Here is an 18,270-nt window from a genome sequence, read left to right as displayed (position 1 = left end):
ATTTCCTGCCATCTGCGCTGGGCATCTCTGGGGAGACCCTCTCCTTTCTTGCTTGCTAATCACTGTCTGTGGACACTAGGAATAGGCTGGTCTCTGTTCCTGGAAGCTGTGTAGACATCCTTTGGGCTGATGTGAGCTGCTCTCTGTGCTGCGGAAGGCCAGGTTCTTCCTGCCTCTGCGTGGCTTCCTCTCTTGGTTGGGTGGCCATCTCTGCCCAGAAACCTGGACCCTCGGCAAACAGCATACGGGGTGGGGCCGGGGAGGGTGGACAGGGATGAAAACATCGGAGGTGGTGACCCAATTACCACTTGACAGACTAGGGCTGCCTGGAGTCTGAAGTACGTGGGTCTGAGGCCTGGGAGTGCCACTCACATGGCCCCTCCCTGGGCTTCGATGGCCCTGTAAGATACGCAGGTGGGCGAGATGAGCTCCCACGTTGCCTTAACATCCATGACTCGTGGATGATTCTGCTGACCCACTACCTGCATTTTTCTGGGGGTTTCTCTTTAGATTCTGCTGTGACTCGTAGCTGGAAGGGTAAAGAACACTGACTCGGGTGCCGCGAGGGTCCCCTGGGTCTGACCCCAAGACCCCGGGCTCATTAACGTCATGTCACGACCAGCTGAGCAAACCAGCTGGGAGGCGAGGAGGCTGGCTATTTCCAATTTGATTAAACCCTTTGTTCCCCAGGTCTGCTCAGTAAGGACAAAAACAAGCACTCAGGCAATATCCTGAACATCCTCGATTTCTTTATTTGTTCATTCATTCACTCAACCCTCAATGAGGCAGTATAACATCACAGAGTCTCTGGAAATCTGGTTTCCAATCCTGGCTCTGTCTCTGATGGGCTAGGTAATGTCAGGCAAGTTACTCAACCCCTTTGGGCCTCGGTTTTTTCACCTCTACTATGGGGAAAGGAATGGCCCTACTTCGAAGATGGGCACATAATGCATTTAGCACCAGACACGTGTACAACAAATGGCTGACTATCATTAAGTTGAATAAGCTGCTTATGGCCTCATGGGAAGACAGACAATAGGCCAATACTTGCCCCTTCCTTAAAGTGCACATGTGGCCCAGCATAAGACAGTCTCCCTGGAATCAAAGGCCATGAAGAAATCTTGGTAGTGTGGGTTTAGTTTTATGGCACAAATTTTTTTTTTTTTAATGTTTACTTATTTTGGGGAGGGGAGGAGGGGCAGAGAGAGACACGCATACACACAGAATCCGAAGAAGGCTCCAGGCTCTGAACTGTCAGCACAGATCTTGACATGGGGCTCAAACCCACAAACTGCGAGATCATGGCCTGAGCCAAAGTCAGATGCTCAATCGACCGAGCCACCCAGGTGCCCCACAAATTTCTTATCTTCCTTAAAAAATGGGAAGGTTATTCAGGAAGGTTTGAAACAGATTCTCAATTATTTGAGTCACTGAAAAAAATTCTGGTCTGGGGCACCTGGGTGGCTCAGTCGGTTGAGCATCCGACTTCAGCTCAGGTCATGGTCTCATAGTTAGTGGGTTTGAGCCCCGCATCAGGCTCTGTGCTGACAGCTAGCTCAGAGCCCGGAGCCTGTTTCAGATTCTGTGTCTCCCTCTCTCTCCGACCCGCCCCTGCTCATGCTGTCTCTCTCTCTCAGAAATAAATAAAAAACATTAAAAAAAAAATTTTTTTTTTTAAATTCTGGTCTTGGATTGAGTCCCCAGCCTTAAGTGTGGAGGCCACCATTGGGGAAGGGGGCTTAGCAGGTGGCTCTTGGTAGGAGGACGAGAGGGTGGCACCCTGCTCTCCCACAACCAGCCTGTCTGAGTCCCCTTCAAGCCTTTCAGTCCCCACTTACCCCAGGCCCTGAACCCGGCCCCCTACTCCCATTTCTAGAGCAGAGCAACATCTCATTGGCCTCTTTCTGGCCATTTCCAACTTGCCACAGCCTGTCCAGGCCACCACTCATGCCCAGAAGCCCTGAGCTGCTCAGCCCACCTGCCTCTTCAAGATGCTGCAGGGCCTCCTGACTGAGGACGCTGGCTTATTGCTGCCCATTAGCCAGACCTCTGACAGCCTCTGAGCGCCCGGGCCTGGTGCAGGCCCAAAGCTGGCTTGGAAAGTCCGGGTCCCAAGGGAGGGCGCCAGCCAGAGGCTTTGTGGGGCAGGCCTGTCACGGAGACCCCAGTGGGGTGCCATCAGACACCAGGAGGTCTTATTTATTTCACTTTAATCCAACAGCCTGAAAATTTCTCTCTGGTCTTGTTGAATGCATTCAGATGTTCCCCTCCGCCCTAGCTTGTCTTCAGAGGCCAGAGCTGCTGACTGACCCAGAGGTGTGCAGCACGCGCGGCTCTGAGGATGACCTCTCTTGCCCGCAGCTCCTGCCCAGGGTTGGCTGACTGTGCACTTGGCACAGAAAGGCTCTGGGTCAGGAGCTGGGAGGCCTGGGCGCCGGGCCTGACCCAGCCGGTGCCTGCCAGGATGACCTTGAGCACACAAATTAGTCTCTTCGGGCCTCTGCTCACTCATCTAAAATGCGAATAACGGTTGTCCTAAATGTGTTCCGTGATTATTGTCAGGTCACCTGTGTGAAGTCTCCTTTTTATAAACAGACGAAATCCTTCTCTAAGGAAAGCATCCTTATAGATGCCATACATTAATGACAGTGGACACGTTAGCAATAATCTGGATGCAAACCACTTCAGGTATTGAGCCTCTCTGCCCCGCCCCACCCCCAGCCGCCCCGCCGGGGCTAGCAAGTCCCTCCTGGAAGAGCACGGGGTGGGACAGGGGTACCAGGAGGGGATGTATGTCCAGTGAGCCGACGCGCAGCCCACGGTCCTTTCTCTTCCTGATCCTCCGTGCAGACAGCAGCCGTCGGGAGGGTCTGAGGGACGGACAGACTCTGAAGTCCAGTCAGCTGAGTGGTCTGGGCGACCGCCTGCTGGTGACTGTGATGCTGCCCGTCAGGGACCCTCAGGGAAGCTCCTGGAGGAGGAGGCACAGGCCTACGTCCTGCAGCCCAGACTGGCCGGCGTGGGGTCCCCAAGAGCTGAGGAGGCGTCCCCTTGCTCCTGGAGCTGGTCCCCTGCTTTCTCTGAACCCAGCTAATGTCTACCCTCGCAGGAGCCCTGAGAGCTCCACATTCATGGCCCTTCGGTGGCAGCACCTGCAGACTCAGGAGGCTTTTCCTGACATGAATGGTTCTCCCACCTCGACACCGCCATCCCTCCGGGTGCCTCGCTGATCAGGGCGGAGGGCCGGTGAGAAAGACAGGCAGCTTGCCCAAGAGTGTCTGTGTGGACGCGTGCCCACGGTGGCCGTGGAGGCCCCAACCGCTGCCACCGCGTGGGCCCTGCCTCTCTGGGAACATCACCAGAATGCTCTGTTACTGCGAACTTCACATTACGTCTCTTCTCAGACTAGCCTTTCATAAATCGTGGCCACTTCCTGTGGCCTGTTTAGCGTGAACACGTCAGAAAGGGCAGCACCGCTGTTATCCGTGACCCAAGTGGCTGGACGAGAAGGGAGCCTCAGAATCACCTACTTGGGGCCTTTGGGGCACCCTGAGCCTCTCCTCAAGAAGCGCCAAGGGAGAAGCGAGGCCCTAGGCCATAGTGGCTGCCAGCCTGCTCTCTTTCTCTCTCTCTTTTTTAAAGTTTATTTATTTCTTTTGAAAGAGAGAGAAGTGCGGGAAGGTCAGAGAGTATCTCAAACAGGCCCTGCACTGTCAGTGCAGAGCCCAATGCGGGGCTCGAACTCACGAACTGTGAGATCCTGGCCTGAGCTGAAACCAAGAGACAGGTGCTTCACTGACTGAGCCACCCGGGCACCCCACCAGCCTTCTCTCGTAACCTGGAACATGAAGCGTCTGCAGACCTGACCCCAAAGACAGCATCTGCCTCTGCTGCCCGGTGGAAGGTCACTGACACCTGCTCTCCAGGTTTGAGCATTGCCGGTTATACCAGCCACATTTTTAACTCCTCTTCTATCCCTTTTCCCTGATGTCTCCTCTGGTTCTTCCCACTCCCTCCAGCCCCGGGGTTGTGCTTTATATCCAGCAAGCTTAATGCTTCCTGATAAGACCTGCTAATCTTCTGCTGCTCCTCTTCTCCGAGATGGAGAAGATTAGAGGCAAAGGGTTAGGCCACCTCCCCTTCAAGGGCACTCAGGACTCCAGTAAGGGAAGTGCATCCTGTTTCCCATCTGATGCTCTAGACTGGGACTCCTCACCATTTCCGGCGGGGAGCAGCTCTAGCTACTTCCAGATCATGAGCCCCACCCCCACCGCCTCCCCCATCCAGAGATATAACAGAAATGGAATTGTTAGTGCAATGCCCTGGGGGCTTATCAGATGCCCAAAGGAGGCACCTCTATGACCAGTGAGAGCCACACGCAAAGCCACACTGCACATGAAGGCAGCACACAGCTGTGAACAAGCAGGGGAGTGCTAGCTTTGGGGTACATGATGCTAGAAGCGAAATACCCAGGTCCTGAGAGTCAGGCCACGGGTCAGCAATGAGGGTGAACAGTGCTATGACAAAGTCTCTATGTTACCTCTCCTCGGGCAGAGGCTGGATGCCACATTATCACAGGTGACATGAAAGTGAGGCTGCAGCGTTTGCTGAGCACCGCGGGGGGGGGGGGGGGGGGGGGGGGGGGGGGGGGGGGGGGGGGGGGGGGGGGGGGGGGGAGAGGAGCGGGGAGGGCACAGATCCCCGCACAGAGACAGAGGAAGTGACAGACAGAAGCCCTGCGCCCAGAAGCAGTGGATCTGGTGGTGGCAAGGCAGGACGAAAGGATACAAAAAAACCATAATGATGTTAAACTGGATACGTGCTAAGCGACAGAGGCTCTTATGTCCGGAGTTCAAGAGCTTGGTAGCGTTAGCCTTGGGTTTACTATGAAAAGCTGCCTTTGAAGAGAGACAGGATTTGTGGCAGATGACATCAGCTATCTGAGGTCAGAAAAAAATGGCTCATTTATTTTTTTCAAATGTTTGTGGAGTATCTGCTAGGAGCTAAGACCTCTTCATCTGGAAGAAAATAGATACAGTATCTACTTTCATGGGGCAGTAGAAGGGTGAGGTCTTAGGTAAGTTTACTATTATATTCTTCCTAACTGTAACAAATAAAAGAATAGTGTCTCAAAGATACCAGAAGAACCTGAACTTAAACTGTGAAATCAGAGTGGCTTCTGAGGAGGTACCAGCTTAGACGTGAATGAGATGTAAGAATCTTCTAGAGGAAGGGTGAGCAACGTGAGGATGTCAGACACAGAGCAGCACAGGCAAAGTTCTGAACTGGGTGAAGCTGGGTTTTTTGAAGAAATGGAAACAGGCCAGCGCAGCTTGAGGACAGAAATTCAGAGACCAAGGAAGAGAATGTCCCTTGTATTTGGATACAAATTCAAACTGTATTCTGATTGCAATGCATTATCAGTAAAAAAAAAAAAAAAAAAAAAAAAAGTTTAAGCAGGAAAGTGATAACATTTACATTTCAAAAATATCACTTGGCTGCTGTGTGGGGAAGAGACTGGAGTTGGGGGGGCGGCAAGAATGGAGGTGGTAAGTTTGTCTAGAAATCCTCTGTTGGAACAGATGATAGTTGGCAGTGACCTGTCCCATGAGGGTATGAGTGGACGCAGATAGGTGGCTGGATTGCAAAGCTCTCTTGGATGATGGACTGGAAACATAGGAAAATATCTAGCATGACATACAGATGTTTCAGCCTGAGCAGCTCAGGGGCTGGGGGCAGGGGGGTTACCACGATGGAGGAAGGATGGTGGAGATGCAGATTTGGGGAGGGAGCTGTAGTGGCAATCAGGAGTTCTGGTTTGGGGGGGCGCCTGGGTGGCTCAGTTGGTTAAGCATCCAACTCTAGATACTAGCTCAGGTTGTGATCTCGCCATGGTAGGATCAGGCCCTACGTTGGGCTCTGTGCTGAGTGTGGAGCCTGCTTGGGATTCTCTGTCTCCTCTCAAATTAAATAAACATTAAAAAGAGAGAGAGTGTGTGTGTTCCAGTTTAGATCCATTAAATTTGAGATGCCTTTCAGACAGCCTAGTGGAAACTACATTAGACACACACACCAGTACCACAGGTGACCGCATATCACACACAGAGTCTGCTGCCATTAGGATGGATAAAATTACCCAGGGAGAGGATCGAATGAGTAATGTCCTGATGAACTGTACTTTGAGGTAAGGCACAGAAACAGCTGGAAAAATAGCATAAGGCTAAAAGATGGGAGTAATTAAAGATGGAGGGAGCCGTCAACTGTGTGGAATAGTGCTGAAAAAGTGAGTGTCTCTCTACAGTGTCTGCTGGATCGGTAACATGGACACTGCAAACTGAGCAAGAACGATTCTGCAATGGATAGAAACCAGCTTAGGTTGAAATGAACAGACGACCAAGGTGGGTAGGTGGAGTCAAATTCTCATTAATGTTGGCTCTGAAGAAAGAGTAGAGAGAGGCAGGAGTGAGCTACGATTGCCTCAAGTTTCACCCGGGTGGACCAGAGCTCCCTTACATCCCGGAGGATGCCTCACACGGGCTCAGAGAGAGTGGGGAGGGTGGTGGCTGGCTCTCCCCTTGACCTCAGCCTCACCTCACCCATCCTTGACACATGAGCCCCATTCTTTGTTCAAACCTCACTCAGGAAACCTCTTGGGTGTCGCACCCTAGCATTAAAAACAGTTCCATCACAGAGATTTGTGTGTCTCTCTTAAAAAGCTCCCGCATGCCCCAGGGGGCTGAAGGAAGTGGGAAGAGCCTCCCCACGGTGGGTCTTGGTTCCGATGACCTGATCTCAACCTTCTCTCTTCCGGATCGCCTTGTTCGAGGCCTTCCCCAACAGACCCCAGCCTGCTTTTGGACCTCATCTCCCACTGCTCTCCTACCTCAAAGCTCCCCTCCCCAAGCCTACTTATGCCCCCTTAGAACAACTTCTAATTTCCCGACTCCGTGTCTTTGCTGTTCTTCTCCCTTGAGAATTAGCCCCCTCCTCGCCTAGCTCAACCTTACCCGTTCCTCACATCCAGCTCTGGTCCTGCGTCCAGAGCACTCTGCCTGCCTTCCCACTCCCGTCTCCAGCATTTCTCCGACAGGACACTGCCTGGGAGCGCTCGCTTGTTCTGACTTCGCCCTGCCCTTCGGTCCTACTGAGGAACAGTGAAGCTATATGCTGGTCCTTTCTTTCTTTGCTGGGGCCCTTGCCTGGGAGGCGCTTGGTTATTATTGGTTTGCTGATGGGCTGGGCCCACTGAGAAAAGCCAGAGGCCCTTCATCCCTGAAAGAGGAAGACGTATGGCTGTCCCCCCAGGGCTGCATTAGTGGGGTTCACCAGGGCCAAAGGACACATAAATAGGGGACAAATGTATATTCTCCAGCCTGGGCTCTATGTGATCGCAGAAAGACGTTCCAAGTCACCTGAGTTCAAGTTCACATGAAGCTCTGGCCATCAATATCATCAAGGATTTCAAATGGGCCTTCTGAAACCTACTCCCCTTTGGAAATGTTGAAACCCTAAACCACAAAAGCCCGTGTTTTCTTTTTGAGCCTGTCACTAGAAGTTTCTTGCCATTTTCAATTGTGGATTTCCTCCGGTGGTCCTTTTTATAATGTTGAAAAGGCAGCTTTCTAACCTAAACCCTCTGATCATATCATGCTTCATGGAACAAGAGCATCGCACAGGGGTGAAAAATGCAGCCTGCGGTGCAGTGCCCTCCACCCCACCCCCCCAACTCGAGATACTGGCTAAAGTGGATAATAACTAATAGGCTGTGATGACTTTCTTGTGATATGAGGTCCCATTAAAAAGTTTGCACTGGCTAAGTTTTCGGGTCATAAACATTTTGTGGAGACCAGTTCAATCAAATCTGGGCTCCAAAGGACCCTTAAACACACAGCAGTCATCGCGGCCATGAAGACAGGTAGACTCTGGGCACAGATCTCTAATAATATGCTTCACGATTTCTTGCGGGCGTGACAGTTCCCCTGCATCAAGACGATCACCAAGAATCGTAAAATACCGACAGTGGCAGCTTCAAAGCAAAACTTTGTTCCAGGTCCCAGAGGCAAGAATTCGGTAAGGAAAGGTCGGGGAATATGTGTCCCTCAGACCCAACACCGGTTTGTCCCCATCACAGTTGGCCCTGTGGTGGGCACACCCTCCTACAGACCCAAGGAAGTTCATCTACTATGTCTGTTTATAGCTCACTTTGGCTTTCCCTGAGGCAGAATATATTTTCTTTTGTGGAAAGAAATTGTTTGTTTGCCTCTGATGTACTGATTCATGAGAGATGTGCAGCCACAGAGAGGCCTGGGGGTAAAGTGAGGCTGTTTCTGTTCAGTCCCTCCCAGCTTCCTCTACAGAGGCCCCAGACTGCAATTACTGCCCCCCCCCCTCCTTCCCAGCTCCGGCCAAGGAGCACACTGCCATCAGAGCCAAAGGAGGGAGACAAAAGACAAGGCCTCTGGTCTGGGGCTTTCTCTGACTTTGCCGGAACCAGCTTCTACAAAAACCACTTTAAGAGACCCGTGTATTCAGATATAATCATCTTTTTGAGGGTGTGCCTGGTTTTAAGTGGCATGATCCACCCCAAATAAGATGCCCCCCCCCCCCATTTCTTACATCCAGCCAGAGGCACAGTGAGCAGAGGCATTACAGGAAGAAACTAGGCTCTCATCCATCTTCACTCGGAATGAGCTTTCTCCGGCACTGAGATCCTGTGCTTAAAAAGTTCAAACTCTGAGGCGAAGGTGAGGGGCACAAAACGACCTGTCAAATTTTCTTTCAGCACCCATGACTAGTGTTAATTTACATGCTCCCGGAGTGCAAGAAAAAGCCTGCAAACTGCCGTTGGAAAGATAGTTTGACCTTTCGAGATAGAAACACGCTCGCCCCATATCAAAATTCAAGAGATGAACCGCGCGGGAGCTCTAAAGTCTCCGGGTGATAAATGGCACGAGGCCGAATGTCCAGAAACGGGTTTCTCTACAGGCTGCAGGGAGGGTGCTCGAGACCAACCCGGTCACACAGGTAGGATGCAGGCCCCAAACCTGTCGCCGCTGAAGCCGCCAACTGCTCAGGCTCTGCTCCCGCAAGGGAGCGGGCAGGGAGGATGAGAACACCGGGCGACTAAAAAGTCTTGGACGCGACAGCCCGCGGCCCGCGCCGCTGGGGCAGGCGGTGGGCTCCTGGCTGCGGCGGCCGCGGGCCCGGGTCTCCCCGCAGCCGCCCAGCCCCGCGCGCACCGAGCGGCGCTGCTGAAGGAAGTTGGAGAGCTCCCCGCTCGCCGACGGGATTCGCGGGTGGGCGCTAGGGAATCCCTTCCAGCGCCGCAGTGAGTGAAGTTGTGAGTTAAGTAAGGACCCTGGACAGCCAGGGGACCTGTACTTTGCAAGGAGCTCCAGGGAAACAGCGCGCCACGCCGGCCCCAGGCTGCTCGCGCGAGGTGCTCCCCACCGCCGCACAACTCGTCCAGAGGGCGCCGAGCCGGAGAGGCCGCCCTGCCCGGTCTGCGGCGGCGAATGTGAATGCCTGCAGGCTCCCCGGCCTGGGGCACAAGGGCTCAGACCCGACGGTCGAGGGCACAAGGGCGGAGCCAGCAAGTCCCGCTCGGACGCCCGGGACCTTCTCCTCCAAGCCCGCTCGGGCTTTTCCAAAGGACGCGCGGCACAGCCCGTGCGCCCCCGGCGCTCCGCTCCGCTCCTCTCTCCACAGGTCCCCCCAAACTCTTCCCGGGAAGCCCCCCACCAAGCCCAGACGGCGCCCCGGAACTCCCAGGGCACTCGCCAGCCACCCCCACGCTCGGCTCTCGAACCCTCCTCGTCGCGTTCTCGCCGCCCCGCGCCGTCCTCCACGCGTTCACGGGGAGTCAGAAGCAAACCACCAGAACATGCCTCCGCGAGGAGCCTCCCTACACCCGCCCTGTCACTGAAACAAAAGCGCAGGGAGGAGGGAGGTGGAAGAGGAGGCGGGAGGAAGGTTTAGAAAGAGGATGGGGAGAGCGCTAAGAAGGAGCTGAGCGGGAGGGTCGGGCGGGGAGGAGAGCCGGGGCCCGGGACGCGGCTCAGGCTCCGCGCCGCCAGTCGCTTACATGCCCAGGTCGCTGTAGGTGTTGAAGAACTCCATCTGGTTGCACGCCTGGATCCAGCCCACCACCCAGGTCTCGTGGCGGGGGATGGGGGGCATGACCACGCGGGCCGAGGCTTTGAAGTAGGGGGTCTTGTAGCGCAGGACGATGGGCGAGGTCTCCTCGATGCGCGTGGGGCACTGGTCGATGGTGGCGCACACATCGTACACCACGATGTTCTCGCGCCGGATCCGCGCCTTGCAGGTGATGCTTTGGATACAGCCCATCCTGCCGCCCGGCGCCGGCGCGGCGCGGCGTGGGGCAGCGCGGGGGCCCGCGCGGGCAGCCGGGGGCGCCCGTCACGCCGGCATGGCGACGCGCCTCCCGCTCCCGGTCCGGCTCAGCTCGCGCCTGGGAGCGGGGAGCCGCCGCCGGGCATCCTCCGGGGAAGCCCCCTCCTCCGGCCGCCGCGCGGGGTCCCCGCCGCCCCGACGCCCGCGCGCCGGCCCCCGCCCACGCCCGCCCCCTCTCTCTGGCAGGGCGCGCGGAGCGTGCGCTCCTAGGAGGCGGCGGGCGCCCCCGCCGAGGCCGGGGCGGGGAGCGGCGCTGCGCCGAGCGGTGCCCACCCGGGGCCGGAGCCCCCCGCCCCTCGCCGGAGAGGAGGAGGAGGCGGCGGCGGCGGCATGGAGCCGGGGGAGGGCGGCGGCGGCGGCAGCGCCGGGTCTGTCTGCCTCCGCGGCGGCAGCAGCAGCAGCAGCAGCAGCCGCCGCCGCCGCCGCCGCTGCATGAACCTCTGCACCGCGGCTGCCCCCCGCGTGCAGCGCACCCAGCGGCGGGCGAGCGGGCCGCCCGAGCGGCAGGCGGAGGCGGCGGCGGCGGCGGAGACCCGCACGGCCGCCGGCCCCGCCCCGCACTCCCCTGCCTGGCCGCTGGGGGTTGGGGGGCGCCAGGGGGCTGCGACCGCGGGTGGAGGGCCCCCCGCGCCGGGCGGCCCGGGACGTGATCCGCGGAGGACACTGGCTGTACGCCATGAGTTTTGTCCCTCTCCGGCTGCCGTCCGGGTGGCGGGGGGGGGGGGCGGTGATGTGTAGGGTGGGGGTGTTTAAAGGGCCGCGGGCGCCGGGGTGGGGCCCTGCACGTGGGCCCGGCGCGGGGCGGGGCTGCGGTAGGTGGCGCCCTGGTGGGCGTGGGGGCTGGGGGTCCGGCCCCGCCCGAGGGGGGCCGCGGAGGGCGCCACGCTCGCGAGTCTGGTGGCGACCCGGCAGTGACGGTCTGGGGCAGCCGAGGGGCAGGGGAGCGGCTGTATCCCAGGCTGGAGGGGATTTGTAACGCGGTCTGCTAGATCGGAGTTCGGCTTGAGCTCCCCGGGGACCCTACCTTGAGGAAGCCTCCAGCAGTCGCTCGAAAGGCGGTGGATTTACGGCTTTGTCCGACAGGGTTTGCTCTGGGAGCTTTTCTTTCCACCACCACATGTAGGGAGGGTGCCCAAAAGAAACCCTCCGTGCCCTAACACCACGTCACCAAAATGCCAGGAGTTGGGGGCTGTAGCGCCAGCTGAGCTTTTTACTCATCGCCTGCCTTCATCCAAATCTTTTCCTTCTTGGAAATTGCTCTTTCAGCAAAATCCCACACACTGGGGAATTAGAGCACAGGTGGACTTACCCCAGACACCGTGTTGTGAATGTAGCTGCATCCTAGAGCCAGGTTGTGCCCAGCACGAGCATCTAGCTGGATTAGAGTGCTTAGCAGCCTTCCCGAGGTTACCCAAGGTAACCTGTGACCTGCTAAGTACAAGGGGAACTTGAGAACGTTTTTGGAACCAGGCTGGACTGAAATAGTGACTGCTTAATGACACAAGTCCAGGATACCTGTTTGTAGTAAGCCACCTACCTCATAGAAAGCCTGGAGTCTCAGGGACCCGTTCTTGTGCCGTGGAAACGGCCACCACGGATACTGGACATTGGGTACAGTCTGACCTAAATCGTGGGTCTGATATTGTGGTCTAATGTACCAAACGGAAAACACTGCTTAGTAAACGCTCTTACTCTTAAGGGGCATCTTTTTTACATTGAGAAGCCAATAACTTCTCCTTAAGTATTTCTTCTGTGATATCGAACATTTGCAGGATCTGGTGCCCAAGTGTGAAACACTCGCTAGAGATAGTCTTTAGCTAGGACAGATGTGATGAGTAATTTAAAAACCGGTTGAGATCTAAAAGCACTCTTCATTCTTGTTTTAACTTTTCTGGCACCTTGGTTCACTTTATAGTTAACAAAAAAGCTGGTTTCGCCCTTTGAGGACATGCTTCTGTCATTCTCGCACGTAGCTACAGATCTCAATCACTGGTCCTTTCATTCAGGAAACGCTGACTGACTTCCTGGCGGGAGCCCAGCATTGTGCTAAGTACTAGGATTCAAGTAAGGGAGCTCGTGGGTCACTGGAGATAAACCTGTTAGCAAGTTGTTCGTGTAAACCGCGACTCGTGCTTTCACAGTGATGTATACCCCATACTGTGGGAACCGAGCAGGATGGCCCCTGAGTGATGTACAGGAGGCTGTCTTGGGCTAGTGACATTTGAATTGGATCCGGAAGACGCTGACAGAGCTCTTGAAGAGGAAGTTTCCAGGCAGCGCAGGACAAGTCTTGGGCAAATGCAAAATGCGTTGAGGTTTGAAAGAACACAGCACGTTCAGGGAGATAAACAGCTCCCAGTCAACGCATCTCTCTGTTATGTGCAGACCGTGGGCATCTGAGTCACTGGCCAGGAATCAGTTATTGATGGACCGTATCTTGATCTTACGTGGAAGCCAATGAGTGCAACATTTGCATTTTGAGAAAAATTACTCGGTATCTTGTTGGAGGATAGAGCAAGGACAGCTTAGAGGCAGGGTGGCAAGGTATTGTGATGACAGATGATCTGGCCCTGAGCTAGGGCAGTGCCATGGGGCAGAGAGGCCTGGCAGCATTTGAGAGTCGTCTAAGAGGTAAAATCGATTTACTTGGTAACTGATTAGATGTTGGGGAGAGAGTCTGGCCAACTCTGAATTTCCTGGCTTCAGCAATAAATACATTTGATTCTAATAGTCAGAACAAGAAGACAGAATTGAAAGCAGATTGAGGTTGTATAATTGTCATGCTACGTTTGAGGTACTTGGAAGGTATTTTGGGGAAGGGGCCAGAGTTTGAGTTTCAGTGGTTATTAGGTTCCAGGAAATAAGACCGAGAGAAAAGCACTCAGCTGGGGGAATTTAGTTAATTTTTGTTGGTGTGAGTTACTTGTCAGGCTGCAATTTTGTGGATAAATATGATCCTTCATCTTCTGGTAGCACATGCTAAACCTTCATAAACAGGGCAGTACGATGGCAGCCTTCTCCAATGTCTAGGGAAAAGCATATAAAGGAGAATATACCTTCTTTCCAAACTTCAAATGAGACCTTGTCATATCCAGTAGAGTGCCAATAAAATACAACTCATTATTCACAGATTTGGACCCTTGACATTCTCAAAGAGTTCATCCATGACCTTCATGAGTCTCCAAAATCATGAATGTCACCATGACATATTATTTCCACTATAAAAAGCAGTAAAGTGTGAAAAATGTAAGGGATCCTTTTAGACTCTTAATGGTTCTATAAATATGGGACCAAGGTAATTTCTAAAGTGACTTAAATAAATGTTGCCATTAAAATAAACTCCTTACTTCATTACATCTGTACCTTATTAACTCCATATTTCCCTGACTCTGCAAAGAAAAAAGAAAAAAAAAAAAGTTAGTCACTATAGAATTACTACATAGATGTCAAGGAGACAAGAAGAGCTAAATTGTGCCAGGACATGAATGCCAGGTGTTGGGCTTGGTCCATTCACGAGCTATGGGGCTGGCAAGTCCTCTCCGGCCTTGTACCAGGCCATTCAAGTTTGTGTCTCAGCAATTACCTCATAAAAAGGAGATCACTCGGCGGAGACTATTTTCACCCATGAATATTCGGTCTGCAAATGCCAACGGACCGCTCCGTGGAGCACAAGAGAAAGTCCTTAGAAGCGCCATAATGTCTCTCTGCTGTTCTAAGTCCTCTGTCTCTCTTGGCATAGCGAGTGTTCCTGCCCCGTTAGCATCAGCTACCTGCTTCTCTTAGTACCCTCCGGGCCCTTTCACAGTGGGTTGCTCGCACTGATATCCGTCAATAAGCTGTTCATACCTCTGGAGAACGTACCATTATGCCCTATGACCCAGCTTCATACCTGCCGCCCGGGAGCCACTCAGTAAATGTTAGAATGGTTAACATCATTTTTTTTTAATATGATAAAACAGTTCCCATAACCTAACTATGAGCTCTGTCTCCTTACCTACAGCAAGCATATATTTTTATCCTAATTCTTTCTGCCTGGTACCTCTTCGTCTTCCCACTCCTTCCTCCCAACATACCTCCTTGGTGTTCAGTGATGCCCTTGGTGTCTGAGCACAGTATGCCATCTCCAGGGGTATCCATTCTAGGCACCAAGAAAGGGGGAAACGTCAATGACAAGCCCTTGATGACAATCATTCCTTGTGAATACCCTCATTCGAGTTTATTCTCGGGGCACAGCACAAATGCTCCTTTGTGCGTCCCGCGTTTGATGGTCTCGTGCATGACAGAGACCCTCAGTTCGCCAAGTTCGAGCCCCAGAGCACACTCTCCAGGAAGCTGGCCTCTGCACCTCCTTTACGGTCCACTCCCTCAGCCTCTGCTGACCCCATGCTCCGTCATTCCAGAGGCACGGCGATCTCTGACTTTATTTTTCCTATTGCTTGACTCACTGCTCAGTTTGTCAAGTGTGGCTTTTAGAAACTCTGAGTTACAAGGGCCTGTTTTCTATTTGACCTTGGCAAGGGTTTTCAGAAACTGTAGAACAGACTACCACAAGTTGTTGAGGACCTGCCTCTGGAGCTGCTAAAAACGGAGGCGGATTTCTACCTAGCTTCGACGTCCTGAAGGCAGGCAAGAGGGAAAATGAATCCTCAGGCCCCAAGAGTTCAGGGTTCAAGAAACAACTCTGCTCTTTGGCTGTGAGCAACCTCCTACCACCAGCACAAGTCAGAGTAATCGATTTCTCTTCCAGGCCAGGCCAGGCTGGACACGAAGTGGACTGTGGCCATGGACTCTTTGCAGAAGGCATTCAGCCCAAGGTGTGGCAGCTGCATCATGTAGCCAGTATGCTGAAGCCTTTGCCACCAGCCTCACATTACTTTAGGCTACAAAGACTGTGAAGAAGGATGCTCTGCTTCCCCAGATGTTCTGTTGAAGGGCACTCATGCCTGTCTCTGTCACATTCAGAGTCCTTTTCTCAGTTCTTATCTGTAGTGTTTAACTCTCCCCCTTCTTTTAATCCCATGCTTCTTCTTTTTTTTTTTTAACGTTTTATTTATTTCTAGGAGAGAGAGAGAGACAGCGTGAGCAGGGGAGAGTCAGAGAGAGAGGGAGTCACAGACTCTGAAATAGGCTCCAGACTCTGAGCTGGCAGTCAGCACAGAGCCCGACTCGAGGCTCGAACCCACGAACCGCGAGATCATGACCTAAGCGAAAGTTGGACGCTTAACCGACTAAGCCACCCAGGCGCCCCTAATCCCATGATTCTGCAATCACGATTGCCCTCTTAGCTTCTCTGACTCCTCTTGCTTCCCCGCCCCCACCCCCAAGTGTCTGTCCTCACCCTGCCTGAACTCCCTAAGGGCATTCACCTGTGCGATTGGTTCTAATTATAATTTTCCATGGACGTCTCCCAAGTCGCTACCTCCAGCCCCAGCGTTTCTTCATTCAAGGCCAACACATCCGTCTGCCCACTAGATGTTTCCATTGAGAAGTACTGCCATCTTATTCATCTCAGTGAATTGACACCTTTCTCCCTACAAGCCAGTGTCTCCCCCTGACTACCCCATTTCTGGCTGAAGGGTCCTCTGTCTCTGTCTTCGCCACTGCCATCCAACACACCAAGGGGAACAAATTTGGGTGAGCCTGGGTGGCTCAGTCAGTTGAGTGCCTAACTTTGGTTCAGGTCATGATCTCACGATTCATGGGTTTGAACCCCGCATTGGGCTCTGCACCGACAGTGCGGAGCCTGCTTGAGATTCTCGCTCTCTCCTCTCTCTCTCTGACCTTCCCTCACTGGTGCTTTTTCTCTCTCTCAAACTAAATAAGTAAACTTAAAAATAAAAATAAACTTAAAAAACAACTCACGATTCTCCCTATTGTAGAAACTTTCGGCGTCTTCTTGTTACCATCAGATTCATCACAAATCTCACATGACGGTGTTGATGTGCTCCATGATGGCACCTCAACAGCCTTTCTAGCTGTCTTTCCCTCTGCTTCCAACATACTCTGGGCCTTAGCCTGAGCAGACAACTCATCATTCCCTCCACAGGCCTCCACCCTTTCCACTTCTCTTTGTTTAAGCTCAGTCCTCAACCACATGTTCATATCCCACCCCGCCCACGACAATGATCATGATGGAAACCATGTATGTGTAATGGTTTCTTACATGAGTCTGTGAGGTGATACTGTTATCCTCCTTTGCGGATCATGGTACAAAGAGAATAAGGGACTGGCCCCAGGTCACATTGGTAAGTGGCTGGGCCAACCCTCAGATCTCTGTCCGCCCACACATTGTGACCCTCTGACTCATAAAAACTGTGAGCACCTCAGCCAGAAATGATCTTTTTCACTCCAGAACTCCTACTCACAACATACATTGGACACTGAGTAAACTAACACATCAATGAATAGAATAACAGGATTTTATAATGGCTTTCTAGAAAGAGCAAAGGAGAAGGAAGAGTCGAGGATAAATGTAAAATTTTTAGGCTAAACACTTAGAATGATAATACCATTTTCCAAGTGAATAACACAAAAAGAGGATGAGAGTTATGTGGGTTGGGGTTATCGTGACTTTGACATCAGGGTATCCAAATATTCAAGTAGGGAAGTCACTGATGGACACGTGTTGTTTCAGTTGCCATTTTAGAAAGTATAGCTTTAGTGAAATTCCTTCCTTCCCTCATTTCACCCTCCTTCCCTTTTCCTCCCTTACCTTCCCGCCTTTACTTTCTTCCAGAAATATCGAGCCTTTTCTTGGTGCCTGGTATTATGATGCTGCTTGGAGACAGTGAGGCATATGAGATACTCCATCCTATTCTTACTTTGTTCATAGCATTCGCAATTTTTAAAATACTGTTTATTTACATGTCTCTCTCATGAATGCATTATCATCATCTTGAGTTTGTGTCTCATATTGAATTTGACTTGGTGTCCTCAGTTGTAAGCACAGTGCCTAGTGCATTACAAATGCTCAAGTGATGTTGAGTCAAAGGTAGCCTGTTGAGGGGGAAGAGAAATGGCATTTCAGGTTGAGACCAGTGCTTCTCAAATTATACATACAGACCCCCAGAGGATCTTGATAAAATACAGACTCTGATTCAGTAGATCTGGGTGGGCCTGAGACACTGCAGCTGTGTGAGTCTCTAAGTTCTCATTACTCAAAATGTGGTCTGAGAACCAGCTGCGCTGGCATTCAAGTTCACGAATTCTGAGAGAGCATGGTGCATAGGAGGCATGGGAAGTTTAGTGCAGTGGGATGTAGCACATAGGGATGTAGCCATGGGGGTTGAGGAAGTCAGAAAGGGAAACTGGGTCCACTTTGTGCAGCTCCCAGGGTCTACCTGAGGCCGAGAGAGGTATAGTGAAAGGCTAATGCAGTCGGAGTCAGGCATACCTGGGTTCTTATCTCAGGTTTGATGAGAACTAGCTGTATAATTTCAATGTCCCTTAGCTTCATTTTCTGTGTCTATCAAATGAGAATAAGCAGAAGACAATGTCTACTTCATAGGGCTGCTGTGAACATTGATTAAATGTAAATCTCCTGGGGTGCTTGGCTGGCTCAGTGGGTTAAGCATCTGATTCTCGGTTTCGGCTCAGGTCATTGTCTCACAGTTCGTGAGTTTGAGTCCTACATCGGGATCTGCAAGACAGCTTGGAGCCTGCTTGGGATTCCTGGTATTCCTCCCTCTCTGCCTCTCTCCCTCTGTCTCTCAAAATAAATAAACATTAAAAAACTTAAAAATGTAAACCTCCTTAGTGCAATGCCCAAGGCATGGTAGGTGTTCAGTGAATGGCAGTGAGCATCATTACCGTTATAGAGGATGCCAAAGTCAATGGGGGCGGGTGGATAAAACCCAG

The 18,270-nt window shown here is 52.7% G+C and overlaps 1 protein-coding gene across 1 annotated transcript in view; it reads right to left on the bottom strand.

Annotated features, from left to right (window-relative positions):
* FAM78B (family with sequence similarity 78 member B) overlaps positions 1–10,347 on the bottom strand; it is a 78,883-nt gene extending 68,536 nt beyond the window's left edge. Inside the window, exon 1 of the mRNA XM_039222934.1 lies at positions 10,085–10,347. Within this exon, the coding sequence (XP_039078865.1) occupies positions 10,085–10,347 (263 nt within the window). The remainder of the gene's footprint in view (positions 1–10,084) is intronic.
* Positions 10,348–18,270: the final 7,923 nt, after the last annotated feature.

The sequence above is a fragment of the Hyaena hyaena genome, unplaced genomic scaffold (genome assembly GCF_003009895.1).
Source record: "Hyaena hyaena isolate Hyena2069 unplaced genomic scaffold, ASM300989v1 scaffold_1216, whole genome shotgun sequence".
In the NCBI taxonomy this organism is placed as follows: domain Eukaryota; kingdom Metazoa; phylum Chordata; class Mammalia; order Carnivora; family Hyaenidae; genus Hyaena; species Hyaena hyaena.
This window is presented reverse-complemented; position numbering and strand designations above follow the sequence as displayed.